This window comes from Microplitis demolitor, chromosome 7, assembly GCF_026212275.2.
Source record: "Microplitis demolitor isolate Queensland-Clemson2020A chromosome 7, iyMicDemo2.1a, whole genome shotgun sequence".
Classification (NCBI taxonomy): domain Eukaryota; kingdom Metazoa; phylum Arthropoda; class Insecta; order Hymenoptera; family Braconidae; genus Microplitis; species Microplitis demolitor.
The window spans coordinates 11,289,749-11,306,125 of record NC_068551.1 but is presented as its reverse complement, the minus strand read 5'-3'; the positions used below and the strand labels follow the sequence as shown (position 1 = coordinate 11,306,125).

Genomic DNA, 16,377 nt, shown 5'->3' with positions numbered 1-16,377 from the left:
TAAAAAAAATTAATCGATTTCTATTTACAACTAGTATAATTTTTTTTTTTAATCTTTACTTTACTAAAAACATTGTTCACTATAAAAAATTTCTTAATGTTAAATAATAATTGTTATTACTTTTGATATCCTTGATATAATATGTAAATTATATGTAATGAATATTCATAGTACAAAAATGGAATGAAAATGTTGAAATTTTAACAAATTCACTGTTGAATTCAACACTAATAGTCTGTGTTAAAAAATTACCCAAATATTGGTAAATATTTGGGTAATTAAATAAATCCCTGATGGATCCTAATTACAGTAAATTACCATAATGTTCGGTATTTGGAAGTCTTATGGTATTTTTCGGCAAATTTGTGGTATTTTTACCGCAAATTTTACTCGAATGGCGGTAATTTACCATAAAATGTCGCGGCAAAAGCGGCAAATTTTCCAAAGAAGTAATGTATTGTACAGTAAATTACGACAAAACGCGGTGAATTGTTGTCCTTCGGATCCGCCAGGGTGACCGTTTATAACTCGCAGGTTACATTGATTTTAACACAATATTTTTTACAGTGTGATCGCAAAGCTCCTTCAGCGCTTTCACGCTTGAAATGTGTAATAATTCTGTTAAAATAATTATTTCATTAGCAGCTTCTATTATGCAATAGTTTTTCTTCAATATATATCGTGCATTCCACGCCAAATCGACCACTTTTATCCCCGACCCCTTTCGATTTGGCTGAAAACTTTTTTTCCTTTTCCAACCTTTAAAAAGTTATGAGTTTTTCAAAAATTAGACTTTTAGTTTTTTAAATAGCTATAACTTCTTCAAAAATTGACTAATTGGGACGTTGTTTTTTTTTCAAAATTTTTCTCTTCGAATGTACTTTTCAGACAAAAATACAAGGAAATTTTAAAATGATAAAATCTATAAAATTTTTGGCTTCTTTGAGGAAAACCGCCATTTTCTTAAAGTTCGCCATTTTTTATTTTTTTTTTAATTCCTCGAAAACAACTTCAATTAGTTCTACAAATTTTTCCGCCGATCCCAGAGTGGGCGGACTTTGCCTTCTATTTTTATTTATTTAAAAAATGAGAAAAAAAATAGAACATACTTATAAATAATTTTATTATAATTTTTTTTAAAACTACAGCTGAAAACAAAGAAAATGAAAAAAAATTTTCCTTTGGTTTATTTTTGACCAAGTCACAGGCTTTTGAAATAGCGATGTGCGTTAGATTTTTTTTTCGAAAGCCTATGACTTGGTCAAAAATAAACCAAAGGGAAATTTTTCTTTTTCATTTTATTTTTTTTTAGGTGTAGTTTCCAAAAAAAAATTACAATAAAATTGTTTATACGTATTTTCTACTTTTTTTTCTGACTTTTAAAAAAAAAATTTTTTCGAGGATTACCAGTTTCAATTAATTTTTTCGTCTCAATTTTTCAAGCTCTGAAGTCGTCGATAAATTCTCAAAAATTTCCAGAGTGTTGTTTTGTAAAATAAGCCCAAATTGTAAGATTAATTGAAGTTTTTTTTTGAGAAATTAAAAAAAAAAAAATTAAAAATGGCGAACTTTGAGAAAACGGCGGTTTTTCTCAAAAAAGCCAAAAATTTCATAGAGTTTATTATCTTGAATTGTTCTTGTATTTTTTTCTGAAAAGTACGTTCAAAGGCAAAAATTTTGAAAAAAAAAAAAACATCCCAATGAGTCAATTTTTGAAGATGTTATAGCTATTTAAATAAATAAAAGCCTTATTTTTGAAAAACTCATAACTTTTTTTGGGTTGGGTAAAAAAATTTGAAAATTTCCTGAAAAATGATTTTAATGGGGTAGAAAAGGAAAAAAAATTTTCAGCCAAATCGAAAGGGGTCGGGGTCAAAAGTGGTCGATGTGGCGTGGAATGCCCCATATCCATATATATATATATATATATATATATATATATATATATATCTATATACATATAAGCGAAATACCACTGACTCATCACCAGATCTCCGAAACTATTTGACCGATTCATTTAAAATTTGGCATAGGTACTCCTTTTTCACTGTAGATGAGATATAAGAAGGGATTTTGCGCAATTCCTAGCCAAAATGGATTTTTCGATAACCATCACGTATGCTACCCCCTCCCCCCAACGTTGCCATGGTAACCGTTGCTATGGTTACCGTTGCCATGGTTACCGTTGCCATGGTTACTGTTACTATGGTTATCAAGGTGGTTACCATGGTAACCGTTGTTATAATAACTGTCAAAATGAATAAATTGTAATAACATATTCAGTTGTCAATTAAATTCAGAGGAATCATTAGAATAAAAGTAGAAAGATATTAAATACTAATATTCTATAAATCATCTACAGTATTATTTTATGTAATGTTAGGCAAATATATTTTGATTTCAAATTTTCTACTAGGTCGATTCAGTCTAAACTATTGGTTAGTTAATCATTTTTCTTCTGAAAGTTATAGGTCAAAATTAAGTTTTAAGTTTGTAACTGTATAAAACTGTTAATTTTATTCATTGATAAGTATTGAGTGATTGTTATATTTTTGTTCATTATGAGAAATAAATTTTTGTAAAAAGTTAAAACTTAATTTTTTTTTTGTTGTGTATGCCTCCTGGGGATCCCGCAACGTTAAATAACGGGGACGCATTACAATACACAGTACCTCATGGGTAATGCGGAAATCTGTGAATGACAAATGCATTGACTGGTACTATTTTTCCTGACTAAAAATTTTAAAAATTCACTTCATTTATCGATAAGAAAATATACATTTTGTATTTAATATAAGAAATAAAGATTAAAATTAATAGTGTGCCCAGCGAAGCGGGCGGGTGGCTGCTAGTATATATATATATATATATATATATATATGTATATATTTAGTGGTTAAGGGTAAAATTTAATTATATCAAAATAAATTATTTAAACCAACTAATAATGTTAAATAAATATTTTATTTAACCAACGTAATTAACACAGTAAAAGAAAGTATGCCAAATTAATATTGCTTGAATGCGTGTACGCAGTTCAGCGGTGTATTTTGTAATATGTCACTACGAATGAGGTAGAGACGGAATATGTAAAAATCGATGTTCGGCGTAGATTGCCGAAATTGATCGATCGTAATTATTGTAACAATGCTACGTATATATATATATATATATATATATATATATATATATATATATATATATATACCCGGGAAAAACGAATTACATATGGTCATATGTAATTCGGACATATGTATAGATCATATATGTCCATATATGGGACATATATAACAATGCATGGGAATATATAATTTTCGATTGTTCCTATATATGGATATATATAACTATATATATAGGTATATATAATAATATATGGTCATACATAAAAGTAAACATAAAAATTTTATGCATCTCGATATCATACACATCGAATATCAATCAACCAATTTTTACTGTAATAACAATAATCAATCAACCAATATCATTATATTTTGCTTTTTCGAAAGTGATTATACTCTTTCAATCTTACGTAGCACAACTAAACTTCATTGTAACTGTCGGTCGCATAGCCTAATCGTCAAAACGTCGGTCTCTCGTACGGAAGGTCCCGGGTTCGAATCCTACTGAAACGGGTGCGGTCATTAATAAATCTAGCGTTCTTTCTCTGAATTAAAAAATATCCAATTCGATTAGGAATTTAATTATTCACAGATCTGATAATCTCTGCGTTGCCAGAATATTAAAAAATAAAATATTTTTTAATTTTAGTTAAAATTTCTATACATAGTCATATCAAGTCATATATGGTTATATCAAGCTATATATAGTCATATCAAACTATATATGCCCATATATCGCCAATTTCCATGTATGGTCATATATGTCGCATTTATATATGGCCATATATAATTCGTTTTTCCCGGGTATATATTTTACAAATAAAAAAAAATAAAAATATAATTCAATTATCATCAATAATAAAATCATTATTTATGTTTCAGATGCTATACAAGGCATAAATTTTCTGACAAAAAGCATAAAGCTGAGAGATTTTGACTATGGGAAAACTCCTCAGTCTTTTGGCTCGTGACGAGTCGACCTGTTGTGCTCCGCAAAAATATGACGTCTTCCTGGATTTCGAGAGTAATTATTAAATAATTAATTTTCTATAAAAATTGCATTGATAAATTGCTAATAAATAATTATAATTTGTTTTTTAGACGCTCAACCATCCGAAAATGAAAGAGATACATTCGAAGCTGTACAACGAGTTTTAAAAAATTCTGAATCTATTTTAGAAGAGATTCAGTGCTACAAAGGTGCTGGTAAGGAAATTCGAGAAGCAATTTCTGTTCCTACACAAGAATGCCAGCGCAAGGCGTACCTGACCGTCGTACCTCTTGTGGCTAAGCTGAAAAGATTCTATGAATTTTCTTTAGAACTTGGTACTTATTTGAATACATATTTTTATTAAATAAAAACTTTATAATAACATTTTGAAATGTTTTTAGAACGTGTTGTACCAGAAATTTTGGGTCAATTATGCTCTGGGAATTTATCACCTATGCAACATCTTGAAACTCAGCAAGCACTTGTAAAACAATTCGCAGAAATTCTTGAATTTGTCTTCAAATTCGATGAACATAAAATGAAAACACCAGCAATTCAAAATGACTTCAGTTATTATCGTAGAACGTTAACAAAAGCCAAAGACAATCCAGAGAATGAACTGATTGTTGGCAATGAACTGGCCAACCGCATGTCCTTATTTTATGCTCACGCCACACCCATGCTTCACGTCTTAAGCCACGCTACTATAACTTTCTTGATGGAGGTAAGTTCATGATATCCTCACATTATGCATCTTTATCTTTTTATATGATGAATTAAAAGATATATCATCATGTTTTAGTTCATCACTCCCTTTTCATTTAAAATTGTCCACCTGTAACAATCATGATAATCAGTTTCCTATATCGCTGATGATTTACTTTTTGCTGACACACCTCGTCATTCATAACATGTGATTTTAGAGGGAAGACATACCACGAGAGAATATTACAGAGACTTTGGGGACAATGGCTAAAGTTTGTTTAAGGATGTTAGAGAATTCGTAAGTATACTATTTTTATGCAATAATATTTATTATTTAAAAGTATTTTTTGTTAAGATTCTATATTATTTTTATAGGAATCTATTGGCACAATTTCAACGAGAAGAAACACAGTTATTTGTTTTACGAGTAATGGTTGGGCTAGTTATCCTTTACGATCATGTTCATCCACAAGGTGTTTTCTTTAAAGGCTCTAACGTTGATGTAAGTTGATAGAAATTCTTTTTTACTTTATATCGAACTGCCTGGCGGATCTAAATTGAGGTAATTACCGTAATTTATAGTATTCGGAAGAATGACGCTAAACCGCGGCATTTTACAGCAAATTGTGGTATTTTACGGTAAAAGTATAGTAATTACCCATTGAACACATGACCTTATTTTGACGTCATACGTAAGTCATAGAAATTTCAAGGCACCTTATGTAAATTTGATGTCAATCTGACGTTCTACATGACTTTAATATGATGTAAAAACTTGACATCATATTGATGTAAGCATGAATCTTGTATGACGTCACAGTTATGACTTGTGTTACGTACGCTTGACATAAAATCTACATCACGTTGTTACGTAGTAATAAAGTCATTATTGTATATCATAATGAAGTAATTTTAAAATCATACATTTATGTCAGTAGCAAAGTCACGGTTATACGTAATATGGATGTCACTCTTGAATCATATCTTTACATCAGTGACAAGTCAGTATTTTACGCAATGCTGATGTAATTTCCGAGTCATAGTTTTTTATCATCTATTTATTAAAATAAAACAATCATAGAATGAATTTTCAAAAATGTGTAAATGTGTAAAAATAACAACTGAATGTCGAATATTTTTTGAACAAAGTAATCGATGATGCGTGAGCATTCAAAAATTAACTTTATTTTTTTAAATAATATACCGAAAATATTATTGAGGATGACAAAGAAAATGTAACGACAGTTTGAACTCTTTTGATATTAAGATTGTAAAGTTTAGTATTGCAATTTTTCAATCGATTAAATTTCATACAATTTTGTGGAATTATTTAACGTTTCGCAAAATTTTATATAAAATTTTTTAAATTTCACATCACAACAGAAAATTAAAAAATTTGAAGAAACTTAATCAAATTTTATATAATTTTTTATAATTATCATTCATTAAGTCATGGAGTTTTTTTAAATTTTGTAAAAATCCATCACGAAAACTTATGAACTCTATCTTTACCGGCATTTCACTCTAAATACATCAATTAAGCATAAGACTTGAACTCTCGTGATATGACCAGTGAGCAACGTTTAGGGCTGTCAGCCAAGAGGAGCCGTGTTCGAACCCAGCAGACGCCCAGGATTTTTTCATAATTTACTGCTATCAAATCTTGTTCATAATCTTACGTAAAAAAGTGTCAAATAATGAGTCACACCTGGCTCATTTATGACTTTTATATCTTACGTAAATGATGACATAGCGTAACGTCACTCTGACATCAAATTTACGTCAATGTCTTTACTGGGTTCACTGTAAATTTATGGCAAATCTGCAGTATTTTACTACAAATTTGCGGTAATGTTGCGGTATTTCATCATAGACGAGAAAATTTACGACAAAATTACCGTTAATTGCCACAATTTACCGTTTTCTACCGTTATTTGCTGCAAATAAAAAGTACAGTAATTTACTGTAATTAGATCCGCTAGAGCTTATATTTTTACAACTATTTATGTATAATTACAGGTGAAAGGATGCGTAAAACTTTTAAAAGATCAACCATCTTGCAAAAGCGAGGGCTTGTTAAATGCTTTAAAATATACAACAAAACATCTAAATGAAGAAAATACACCAAAAAATATAAAAAATCTTTTAGCAGCATGATTATCAAAGCAACGTGGTTGTTGTATTCGAAATTGAAACAAAAAAAATATTTTTTTTTATTTAGTATCACTTAAGGCCATTCTCAGGCAGTAGCCTCCACTTTTTAAAAATATGCAATGACTTTCAACTGTAATAACCGTATTAAAATTTAATTAATCAAGTAAAAACAATTAAAACCTTAATTGAAAAAAAGACAACGTATTTGTAATTTTGCCGAGACATAGATTAACTTACAGTTGTTGTCAATTAAGAGTGAAACAAAATTTGTTGAATAAATTTTAGCGTAAGAAATTCGGAAATTCGAATTATAAAATTGACATGAATTTTACTGAAATTTACTTAACAACTTTGTTTAACTCCCAGTTGATATCAACTGTAAATAATTCTTTGAAAATCTATATCCCCTTATAAGAAAACGATAGGCCCAAGCTTGGCCGAGGCTTGGCAAAAAATTTATTATCTCTGGGGGAAGCTTGAAGCCCAAGCTTGGTCCAAGTCTGTCTAAGCATCGACATGATAGCATCGAGCCAAGCTTGAGTGACAGTATTGTGCCAAAACTGCATTTGAGTCTTGGACCAATTTCGACCGCCAATATTGTGCCAAGGCTGTAGCTAAATAAGCACTCATTACACTTATTAAAAATAAATAAAAAAAAAAAAAGATTAGTAGACATGTAGGTGATAGTTACATATGGAAAAAAATTTGTACAATAAAGAAATCGGGTAGATCGATGAAACTAATTTTTTTTTTGCATTTGCTGAGTCTCGAACCTGGTCCTCCATGGCTGCTAGGCTAGTGTCTGATCTACTAGACTGTTACGCTATACACAGAAGCCAGAGGTTTTTAGATACCATTTGTTATTTAGACTGGTAAACCAGGACTTGTCACTTGAGTATTGGCTGAACCTTGTTCTCAGAGTGGCAAACCAAGGCTTGCCAATTAAATGTCTGTTGAATCTTGTCCCAAGACTGGCAAACTAAGACTTTTCAATTAAATGTCTGTTGAATCTTAGCCCAAGACTGGCAGTCAAGGCTTGTCAATTAAACGTCTGTTGAATCTTGTCCCAACACTGGCAAACCAAGGCTTGTCACTTGAGTAGTGGCCGAATCTTGGCCCAAGACTGGCGAACCGAGACTCGTGACTTGAACGTTGGTCAGATCTCGGAGGGCGAGCCTGGGTAGCCCAGTACTGTGCCAAGACCGGCCCCGTTGTCAATATTTTTTTTCTTACAAGGGTCTCAGCAAAATTACGATTACGTTGTCTTTTTTTTCAATTAATGATTAGATTTTTTTTTAATTAATTAATAAATTTTTGACACACTTAAGACAGTTCGGCTGTTCAATTTCAAAACACAATAAGAGACCATTTTTTCAATTCAATTTTTTAGTATTTTTAGTTCCAGCGGGGTCTTGTGGATATCATTCAATCCATATTTCAAAAGTTTTATTTTTGTCAGTTACTGTGTTTTGAAATCAGGCAGCAGAGTTGAAAGTCATTAAAAATTATTGAAAAGCGGGGAGGGGGCACTGTTTGTGAATAGCCTTAAATGAACAAAATTAATTATAAGAATGATAACCTTATCAAAAAATCTATATCAGATTGTATGAAAATCGATACAGAAACGTACCTATAAATTTGAATAGGAATCTATGTAGGAAAATGTGGGTATCTATTTCTATATATAAATTTATGCTGGATTCCCACATGGATTTTTTTGATAAGGAACTTTAAATACACTAATTAATTTTAATTGGTTAAACAAATATTCAAACAGTAAAAATAAGAATTTATTATTGTAATCATTTAATTGAATCAATTCAATAAATAAATAATTACCATTATTATTATTAGAGAAAATATATTGTAGTATATTGTGATTTATATAAATTATGATAATAATTTGCCTTCTTATTTTAATTAAAATTTTATAATAATTTTATCCATTATAACTTTCTTATGAATCGACGAAAAAATAAAATTGGGAAGATTACATCTTACAAAGCTAAATTAATAAAATGAAAAAAAAAAATTCAAACTTTACCATGCATATAACAGATTTTTTTAAATTATAAATAATGAAAAGTGTAGAATTAATTTTATTAAAATGCAAACATTCTGATATAGTTAGCAATAATTCATCTTTGAGAGATGATCTGAAAAATAAATGAATGTTTAATTCTGACTAAACAAACTTTAAAACAAGCGAAAAATAAAAGTATGATAACTTGGCAACGAACGATGATATATTGCTCACCCTTCATGGTAAACTTGATACTCTGAAAAACTAAATAATTTACAAAAACACAATGAAAATAAATTTAAACAAATTATCACAGATAATTTACCAAAGATATATATATACATATATATTGCAGAAAACTAGAAAACATTAATATTATTTTTAAAGTTTATGATCTTATATAAAATGTATATTGCAAGAGAGAAAAATTTTATTAATAAATAAAAATATATATGAAATATAATAATTGCATGTAAATAGACATATTAATCTATATTATTCAGAAAATAAGGAAAATTTTGTCCATATGCAATCCATATTTTTATTAGGGTGTTCTGTTTGGAACAACTACTTTTGATTTTTTCACTCCCACTTCAAAATGTTGTTGTAGACACGGAAAAAAATTCCCTGAAAGTTTCAGCCCCTAATTTTATTTTTAATTACTTTACATTTGATTTCCAAGGTTTTCCATTTAAAATACATAGGAAAGTTAAAACTTTTTTTTGATTCTCTATAGCTAACCCTGTTTAGAAATTCTCTTAGAATCCAATAGATTCTCATAAATTCCTATAGAGATTTTATAGGAATGAATAAATTCTATGAAAAGTTTTCTGGTCCGTTTGCAGCATTTTGTAATTAATTTAAAACTCTTCAAAAGTCTCCCCAGTAATTTTACTAGGATTCTTATTTTTTTTTTCTGTATTGGATCCAAAAATAATTTTTTTTTAATAATAATTTGGGTTTTTAGTTGATATTGACTAAATAACAAAATTTACAATAAAAATGCATGAAACTACTTTTCAGAAAATTTGATTCTCTACACTGTCAAAAGAACGGTGTTAAGAATAAACTCATTTTAACTCCGCTCAGTGTTAAAATGAAATTACACCGGAGTAGGAGTCGTAATTCGGCAGTGTTAAAATACCGGTGTAAAAGCGGAGTAATATCGGTGTAAAAGCGGGGTAAACTGCTTCCGCTTGGAGTATTAACTTTAAAGATTATAAAACACAAAAAATGTCAATTCTTCATAAAAAATATCATTTATTAATATTATTTAGAAAAAAATCATTATTGATTAATTCCAAATTTTATTATAAAAATAAAAGTAATTTCGAAAAAACATTTTTTTTTTGAAATTCTCGAAAACCGTTTGAGTTAAAGAGCTAAAAATTTAGGTGAATTATTTTCATTCGACACTAAATCGACCCCCTACGTATGAGTCAAAAAAGCCGTGGGGGCAGAATTTCCATATTAATCCGGCTATGCCCTTTTAAGAGTTATCACTACAAAACGAATATTTGAATTTCCCGGGCACTATTTCAGTGTATTGGTGAGTTACCATGCTTTGGATTCATTGATTTATAAAAAATAAGCCACGCCTACTTAAGATCTACTTTGAATAGTTTCCTACCCCCGAGACCGAAACTTTATAGAAAGTTTACTGTACCTGAAGTTTATACGAAACTTACTTCTCAAGTCAATCTCTTAGGTCAACGGGTAGCGGGTTAACCTTTGGAGCGCGAGGTCCACGGTTTAAATCCTACACACGCCCGAATTTTCAGTAGATTTCATAGAAATCTAACTATTGTATTTGTTCTCATGATGGAATTTTCGAAAAATTTTGCTACATCTAAACTCAGCTTGCCGAGCTGAGTCAGAAACTACATTTGGTTTAAAAGTCTATATATATATATATATATATATATACAGTCGAGTCTCGTTATGAACCCGCATAAAGGGGTGTAGGGGAATATAATTCTAAGAATTTGTGTACCCCCACTCTGTCAGCGCAGGCGACAGTTGTGAGTTGAACTTCCCCTACTTTTTAAGCGTGTGAGTGTATACGTGATTGTTTCCAGTATCTCGTTATGAGTCAGTTTGACTTGAGTGTTATGTTTCTTACATGTAAATAGGACTAATATGATAAACAAACTCTTAATTTCTTTTCATGAATATACGGACTCATATCGAGACTCTGAAATTAATTAACTTTTTTTCACGTTGTGGAGGGGGAAGGTCTTCCGTGGAAATCCTGGTTCACGGACTCATAACGAGACTCGACTGTATATATATATATATATATATATATATATATATATATATATATATATATATATATATATATATATATATAAATTTTTCAACGAATCGTATTTTCGAACTCTATTCAACTAATTATGATAGGTTATGACAAAATTCCTTGAAAAATCAACCATGAGGACAAATGCAATACTTACATTTTTAAAAAACACTACCTAAAAATGCGAAATTTCGAAAAACTTTACTAGAGTTTATATGTAGGAAATTAAATTCTCTACAAAAAAGATCACGTGTTATTTTGTGATAAGTCGGATAGTTTCGCCGGAAATGTAAAAAGATCTCGAAATTTACTATAAATTTTAGTTCAAGCTCCAACAACTTTTGAACAGATGGATTTATCAAAAAATGATAAGAGACTTTTTTTGTGGAGCATTTAATTCCCTACAAACATATCTCTCGACCTTGTCTGCACAATGAGCCACTGCTGAGATAAAAAATTCCAAGCTTAAAATTTTTTTTTCCATGTCATTTAAATGAGAGATCAAAAATCACGAAGTGCCACCTCTTAATATTAATATTAAAAGCTCAAACTTTACCAGACGTTTTTTTTCATCATCTTTAACAATATATTCACGGTAATTAAATAAAAAACAATTAGTTCTTTTTTTGGCCCACCCTAATATATATGTATACTAGGGTGAGTCAAAAAAATCAACTATTTTTTTTTTTACACTTGCAATCGAAAATTGGGTTGCTAGACACCTTACAAAAATTCTCACCAAATATGAGCTCTTAATTTTAATAGAAAGATCCTCCGCATTGCAGTTTTTTATTTTTTTCTCAGTCCAATAAAGAAAAATGCATACCTCATCGTAAATTGATTGTACAAAAAAATGTTTAAAAAGAATTTTGTAGGAAATTGAATGCTCTACAAAAAAGGTATCTTATATTTTTTCTGTAGACCTCACTATTCCAATGATATTGATGATTTAAGTTTTATCATTTTAAGACAAAATTCATTATTGTTTATAAATTTTACAACTCGACAATAAATGACTATTATTGAATGCGCAATACTAATTTTTGTAGGAAATTAACTGCTCTATAAAAATGGTATCTTATGTTTTGACGATTAAATTAAGCGTTCAAACGATATTCATCATCAAACTTTCATGTGTACTGATTTTAAGAGTTTTTGATGAGACACAGAAAAATTTCAATTCTAATGATGAATTTCATACAAATTCCATTTTTCGTCATTAATGTAAGTATTATTTGACTTTAATTTTCAAAATTTTTGAAAATTTTTTTTCAATAATTCTAAACATTTTATTTTTAATTATTAAAAATCACGATTATGTTTTTTTTCAAATTTGTCTTCAAAACGGCTATAAAAATTTTTCCAATATAGCTAGATATTGTCCTAGGAAAAATTTCTTCTATAGAGAATTTTTGGTTTGTATTTCATTTCTTATTGCAAGTTGTTAAAGAGCATCGAAAAAATTACCCTACTTACAATAAAAAATTGTTGAAAATTAACAACTCAGTTGAAAATTGAAATAAAAAACTTTTTTATAACTTATTGAACATTTTTTTTCTCTAAAACTGAAACATATTATAGTATCATTTATATTGAAAACTTTGCTTTTTTTATCAACAAATAATTAACTAAGCGATAAATAATGTACAATTTATTTTTTTGAATGCAAACTAAGATACTTACACATAAAAAAAAACTTGATAAATATTTTGAAGTTTCTTAGCTGATAAAAACTAAAATTCGTGTAAATTTTAAAAACTTATAAATTACATAGAAATTTTATTGATTATCTTATCAAAAACTCTTAAAATCAGTACACATTAAAGTTTGATGATGAATATCGTTTGAATGCTTAAATTAATCGTCAAAACATAAGACACCATTTTTATAGAGCAGTTAATTTCCTACAAAAATTAGTATTGCGCATTCAATAATAGTCATTTATTGTCAAGTTATAAAATTCATAAACAATAATGAATTTTGTCTTAAAATGATAAAACTTACATCATCAATATCATTGGAATGGTGAGGTCTACGGAAAAAATGTAAGATACCTTTTTTGTAGAGCATTCAATTTCCTACAAAATTCTTTTTGAACATTTTTTTGTACAATCAATTTATGATGAGGTATAAATTTTTTTCTATTGGACTGAGAAAAAAATAAAAAACTGCGATGCGGAGGATCTTCCTATTAAAATTAAGAACTCATATTTGGTGAGAATTTTTTTAAGGTGTCCAGCAACTCAATTTTTGATCGTAAGTGTAAAAAAAAAAAATACATGATTTTTTTGACCCACCCTAATATATACCTATGTATATGTATATATATTTATATATATATATATATATATATATATATATATATATATATATATATATATATTAGGGTGATTCAAAAAATAACAAATTTTTATTTTTCTTCTCGGAAACAGGTTCAAATGTTTCATTTAGATATAAAAAAACGCCTGTGAGAATTAGAGCCCTTAATATTAACATTAAGAGGTTCCGCATTGAACTTTTTTATTTTCCATAAGAATAACATGAAAAAATTTCATTTTGCGTCTTCCCTAGTAAAAATGAATTCAAGGCGCTAGTTAGCGCCTGGCTAGTTTTACTAGATTTTAGCCAGGTGCTAGCCAGTATAAGATCGAGGCGCTGGCTAGCGCCAGGCTAGTTTGCCTAGAAATCAAATAAAAAATGGCGATACTAAATCATGATTTCCAATTGTAGGTTCTAAATTGATCAAATACAAATAAACTATTATAAATTATTATTTTGAAAAATTGAAATAGAAATTATTTGTAATAATTAAATTACTAATTTTAAATATAATAATTATTGATAATCTGCATAATTTAAAAACTTTTTTATGAAACAAATATTGTAAAAGCCAGTACAATATAATTTATTTATTTTTGTAATATTTTAAAATTTGAATATTTTAACATTTATTAATTATGGTAATATTGAATTTATTATTTCTTCACTTCATTAATATCATTAATATCGTTAATTAACTATCATTATTATTGAACGATTTAATATCACATATTTTTCTGGAAGTACACTACATTGTAATATTTTTAATAAATCATCTAAATGACAATCTTCAAGTCTTTCAATTGCATCGATTATTAAAATTAAGTATTTATTTATACACTGAGATATAATAGGTTATTCACTGTATTAGCGATGGGCAAAAAAAAATCGATTAATCGAACATCGATGTTTTTCTTTCTATAATCGATTATTTTTTCTCGATGTTCTCAAGTACCGATGAATCGATTATTTGATTTTTTTTTTATAATAAAAAAAAATCGAAATAATTTTAAAAAAAATTTAAAACAAAAAACGGATGTACTTTTAATTTGTCTAGCCTAACTTTTTGAATGCTACTATCAATCCTTCCACTGACGCGTGTCCAATAATAATTATTTCTCATTTCATTACACTTTTGTTTGTCAGTTTGACATTAATATTTGGTATATTTCTATTCATAGTTATTCACAATATTCTGTTCTTTGATATTAATCATTATTAATCAAGTGAATCAAATTCGTGTTTTAATAGTCATACGTAAGTGATACGTTTCATTAGGTTAACTTTAGAGTGAATTAAACATTGGAATTTCCAATGGAAAGTGACCCAATAGAATATTGGCTGTCTATGAAAAATGCTTTTCCAAACTTATTTTATGTTGCAATGAAATACCTGTGTATTATTGCAACTTCCGTCCCATTGGAACGTTTGTGTTTAAAAGCAGAAGACATTAAAAGAGAACGGCGTAGTCGATTAACTGGGTCTCGTTTAAATGAATTAGTTTTTTTGAACTCTACTTCTAAAGAAGATTGGAACTTTTTAATAAATAAGTAAACTTTAAAATATTTTCATTTTAATATGTTTGAGCATATATTTTTTATTTATTCAATAATTACATAAAAAAAATTTTATATTAAAAATCTGAATCAAATTTTAGCGGTTCTTTATCATCAAGTAATAACAAAAACATCGATTTCTTTTACTGTATACAATAAAATACACACATACTAGCATACACGGATATTGGTTCAAGCAAAACTTACGCATGAGTTGTAGGTGGCGCGATTTCTAGTTTTGCCTCGATATCGCTAGCGAGGGCCTAGTTTGTAATCTAGGCAGCCCTCGATTATTTCTACTATTAGGGTTCTGATTTTTATAACTAGCTAACGATGCATCATAGAAAAAATCAACAGGCATATTTTTGTAGGGAATTGAAGGCTCCACGAAAAAGTCTTTTATCATTTTTCGATAAATCCATTTGTTCAAAAGTTATTTGAGGTTGAAGTTGAATTTATATTAAATTTTGAGATCTTTTTACTTTTCCTGCGAAACTATCAAACTTATCACAAAATATTATAGGATTTTTTTATTTATACATTTTTATTTCCTTCAAATTATTACCCACAAAGTTTTTCCAAATTCCGCATTGTTTTCTAGTTATTTTCATTTTAATCTCAACGTCATAAAAAAAATAATCTTCTGATCGATTTTAAGAGCTTGACATTAAAATGAAAACAACTAAAAAGCGATGCGGAATTCGAAAAAACTTTGTAGGTAATAATTTGTAAGAAATTAAAATGTCTCCAAAAAAGGGCCTATAATAATTTGAGATAAGTCTGATAGTTTCGCAGGAAAAGTAAAAAGATCTCAAAATTTAATATAAATTCAACTTCAACCTCGAATAACTTTTGAACAAATGAATTTATCAAAAAATGAAAACAGACTTTTTTGTAGAGCATTCGATTCTCTACAAAAATATGCCTGCTGATTTTTTCTATGATGCATGGTTAGCTAGTTATAAAAATCAGAAGAAACAAAAAAAAATTTTTCCATGTTGTTCTTATTATGGAAAATAAAAAATTGCAATGCGGAACCTCTTAATGTTAATATTAAGAGCTCTAATTTTCACAGGCGTCTTTTTATATCTAAATGAAACTTTTGAACCTGTTTCCGAGGAGAAAAAAAAAATTTGTTATTTTTCGAATCGCCCTAATATATATATATATATATATATATATATATATATATATATATATATATATATATA

At 28.4% G+C, this 16,377-nt stretch overlaps 1 protein-coding gene and 1 long non-coding RNA gene across 4 annotated transcripts in view; one reads left to right on the top strand and one right to left on the bottom strand.

The window, feature by feature from the left end:
* The window catches only part of LOC103577979 (CYFIP-related Rac1 interactor B), a 67,159-nt gene extending 57,755 nt beyond the window's left edge, over window positions 1-9,404 (top strand). For all 3 annotated transcript variants that reach the window (XM_053740849.1, XM_053740851.1, XM_053740850.1), the window contains exons 2-7: window positions 4,002-4,143; window positions 4,221-4,445; window positions 4,512-4,834; window positions 5,034-5,113; window positions 5,191-5,317; window positions 6,835-9,404. In XM_053740849.1, coding sequence (XP_053596824.1) covers window positions 4,059-4,143; window positions 4,221-4,445; window positions 4,512-4,834; window positions 5,034-5,113; window positions 5,191-5,317; window positions 6,835-6,972 — 978 coding nt within the window. In that variant the 5' untranslated portion in view covers window positions 4,002-4,058 and the 3' untranslated portion in view covers window positions 6,973-9,404. The remainder of the gene's footprint in view (window positions 1-4,001; window positions 4,144-4,220; window positions 4,446-4,511; window positions 4,835-5,033; window positions 5,114-5,190; window positions 5,318-6,834) is intronic.
* LOC106694103 (uncharacterized) overlaps window positions 4,860-16,377 on the bottom strand; it is a 32,017-nt gene continuing 20,499 nt past the window's right edge. The window contains exon 5 of the long non-coding RNA XR_001345370.2: window positions 4,860-4,945. This is a non-coding gene — a long non-coding RNA (uncharacterized LOC106694103). The remainder of the gene's footprint in view (window positions 4,946-16,377) is intronic.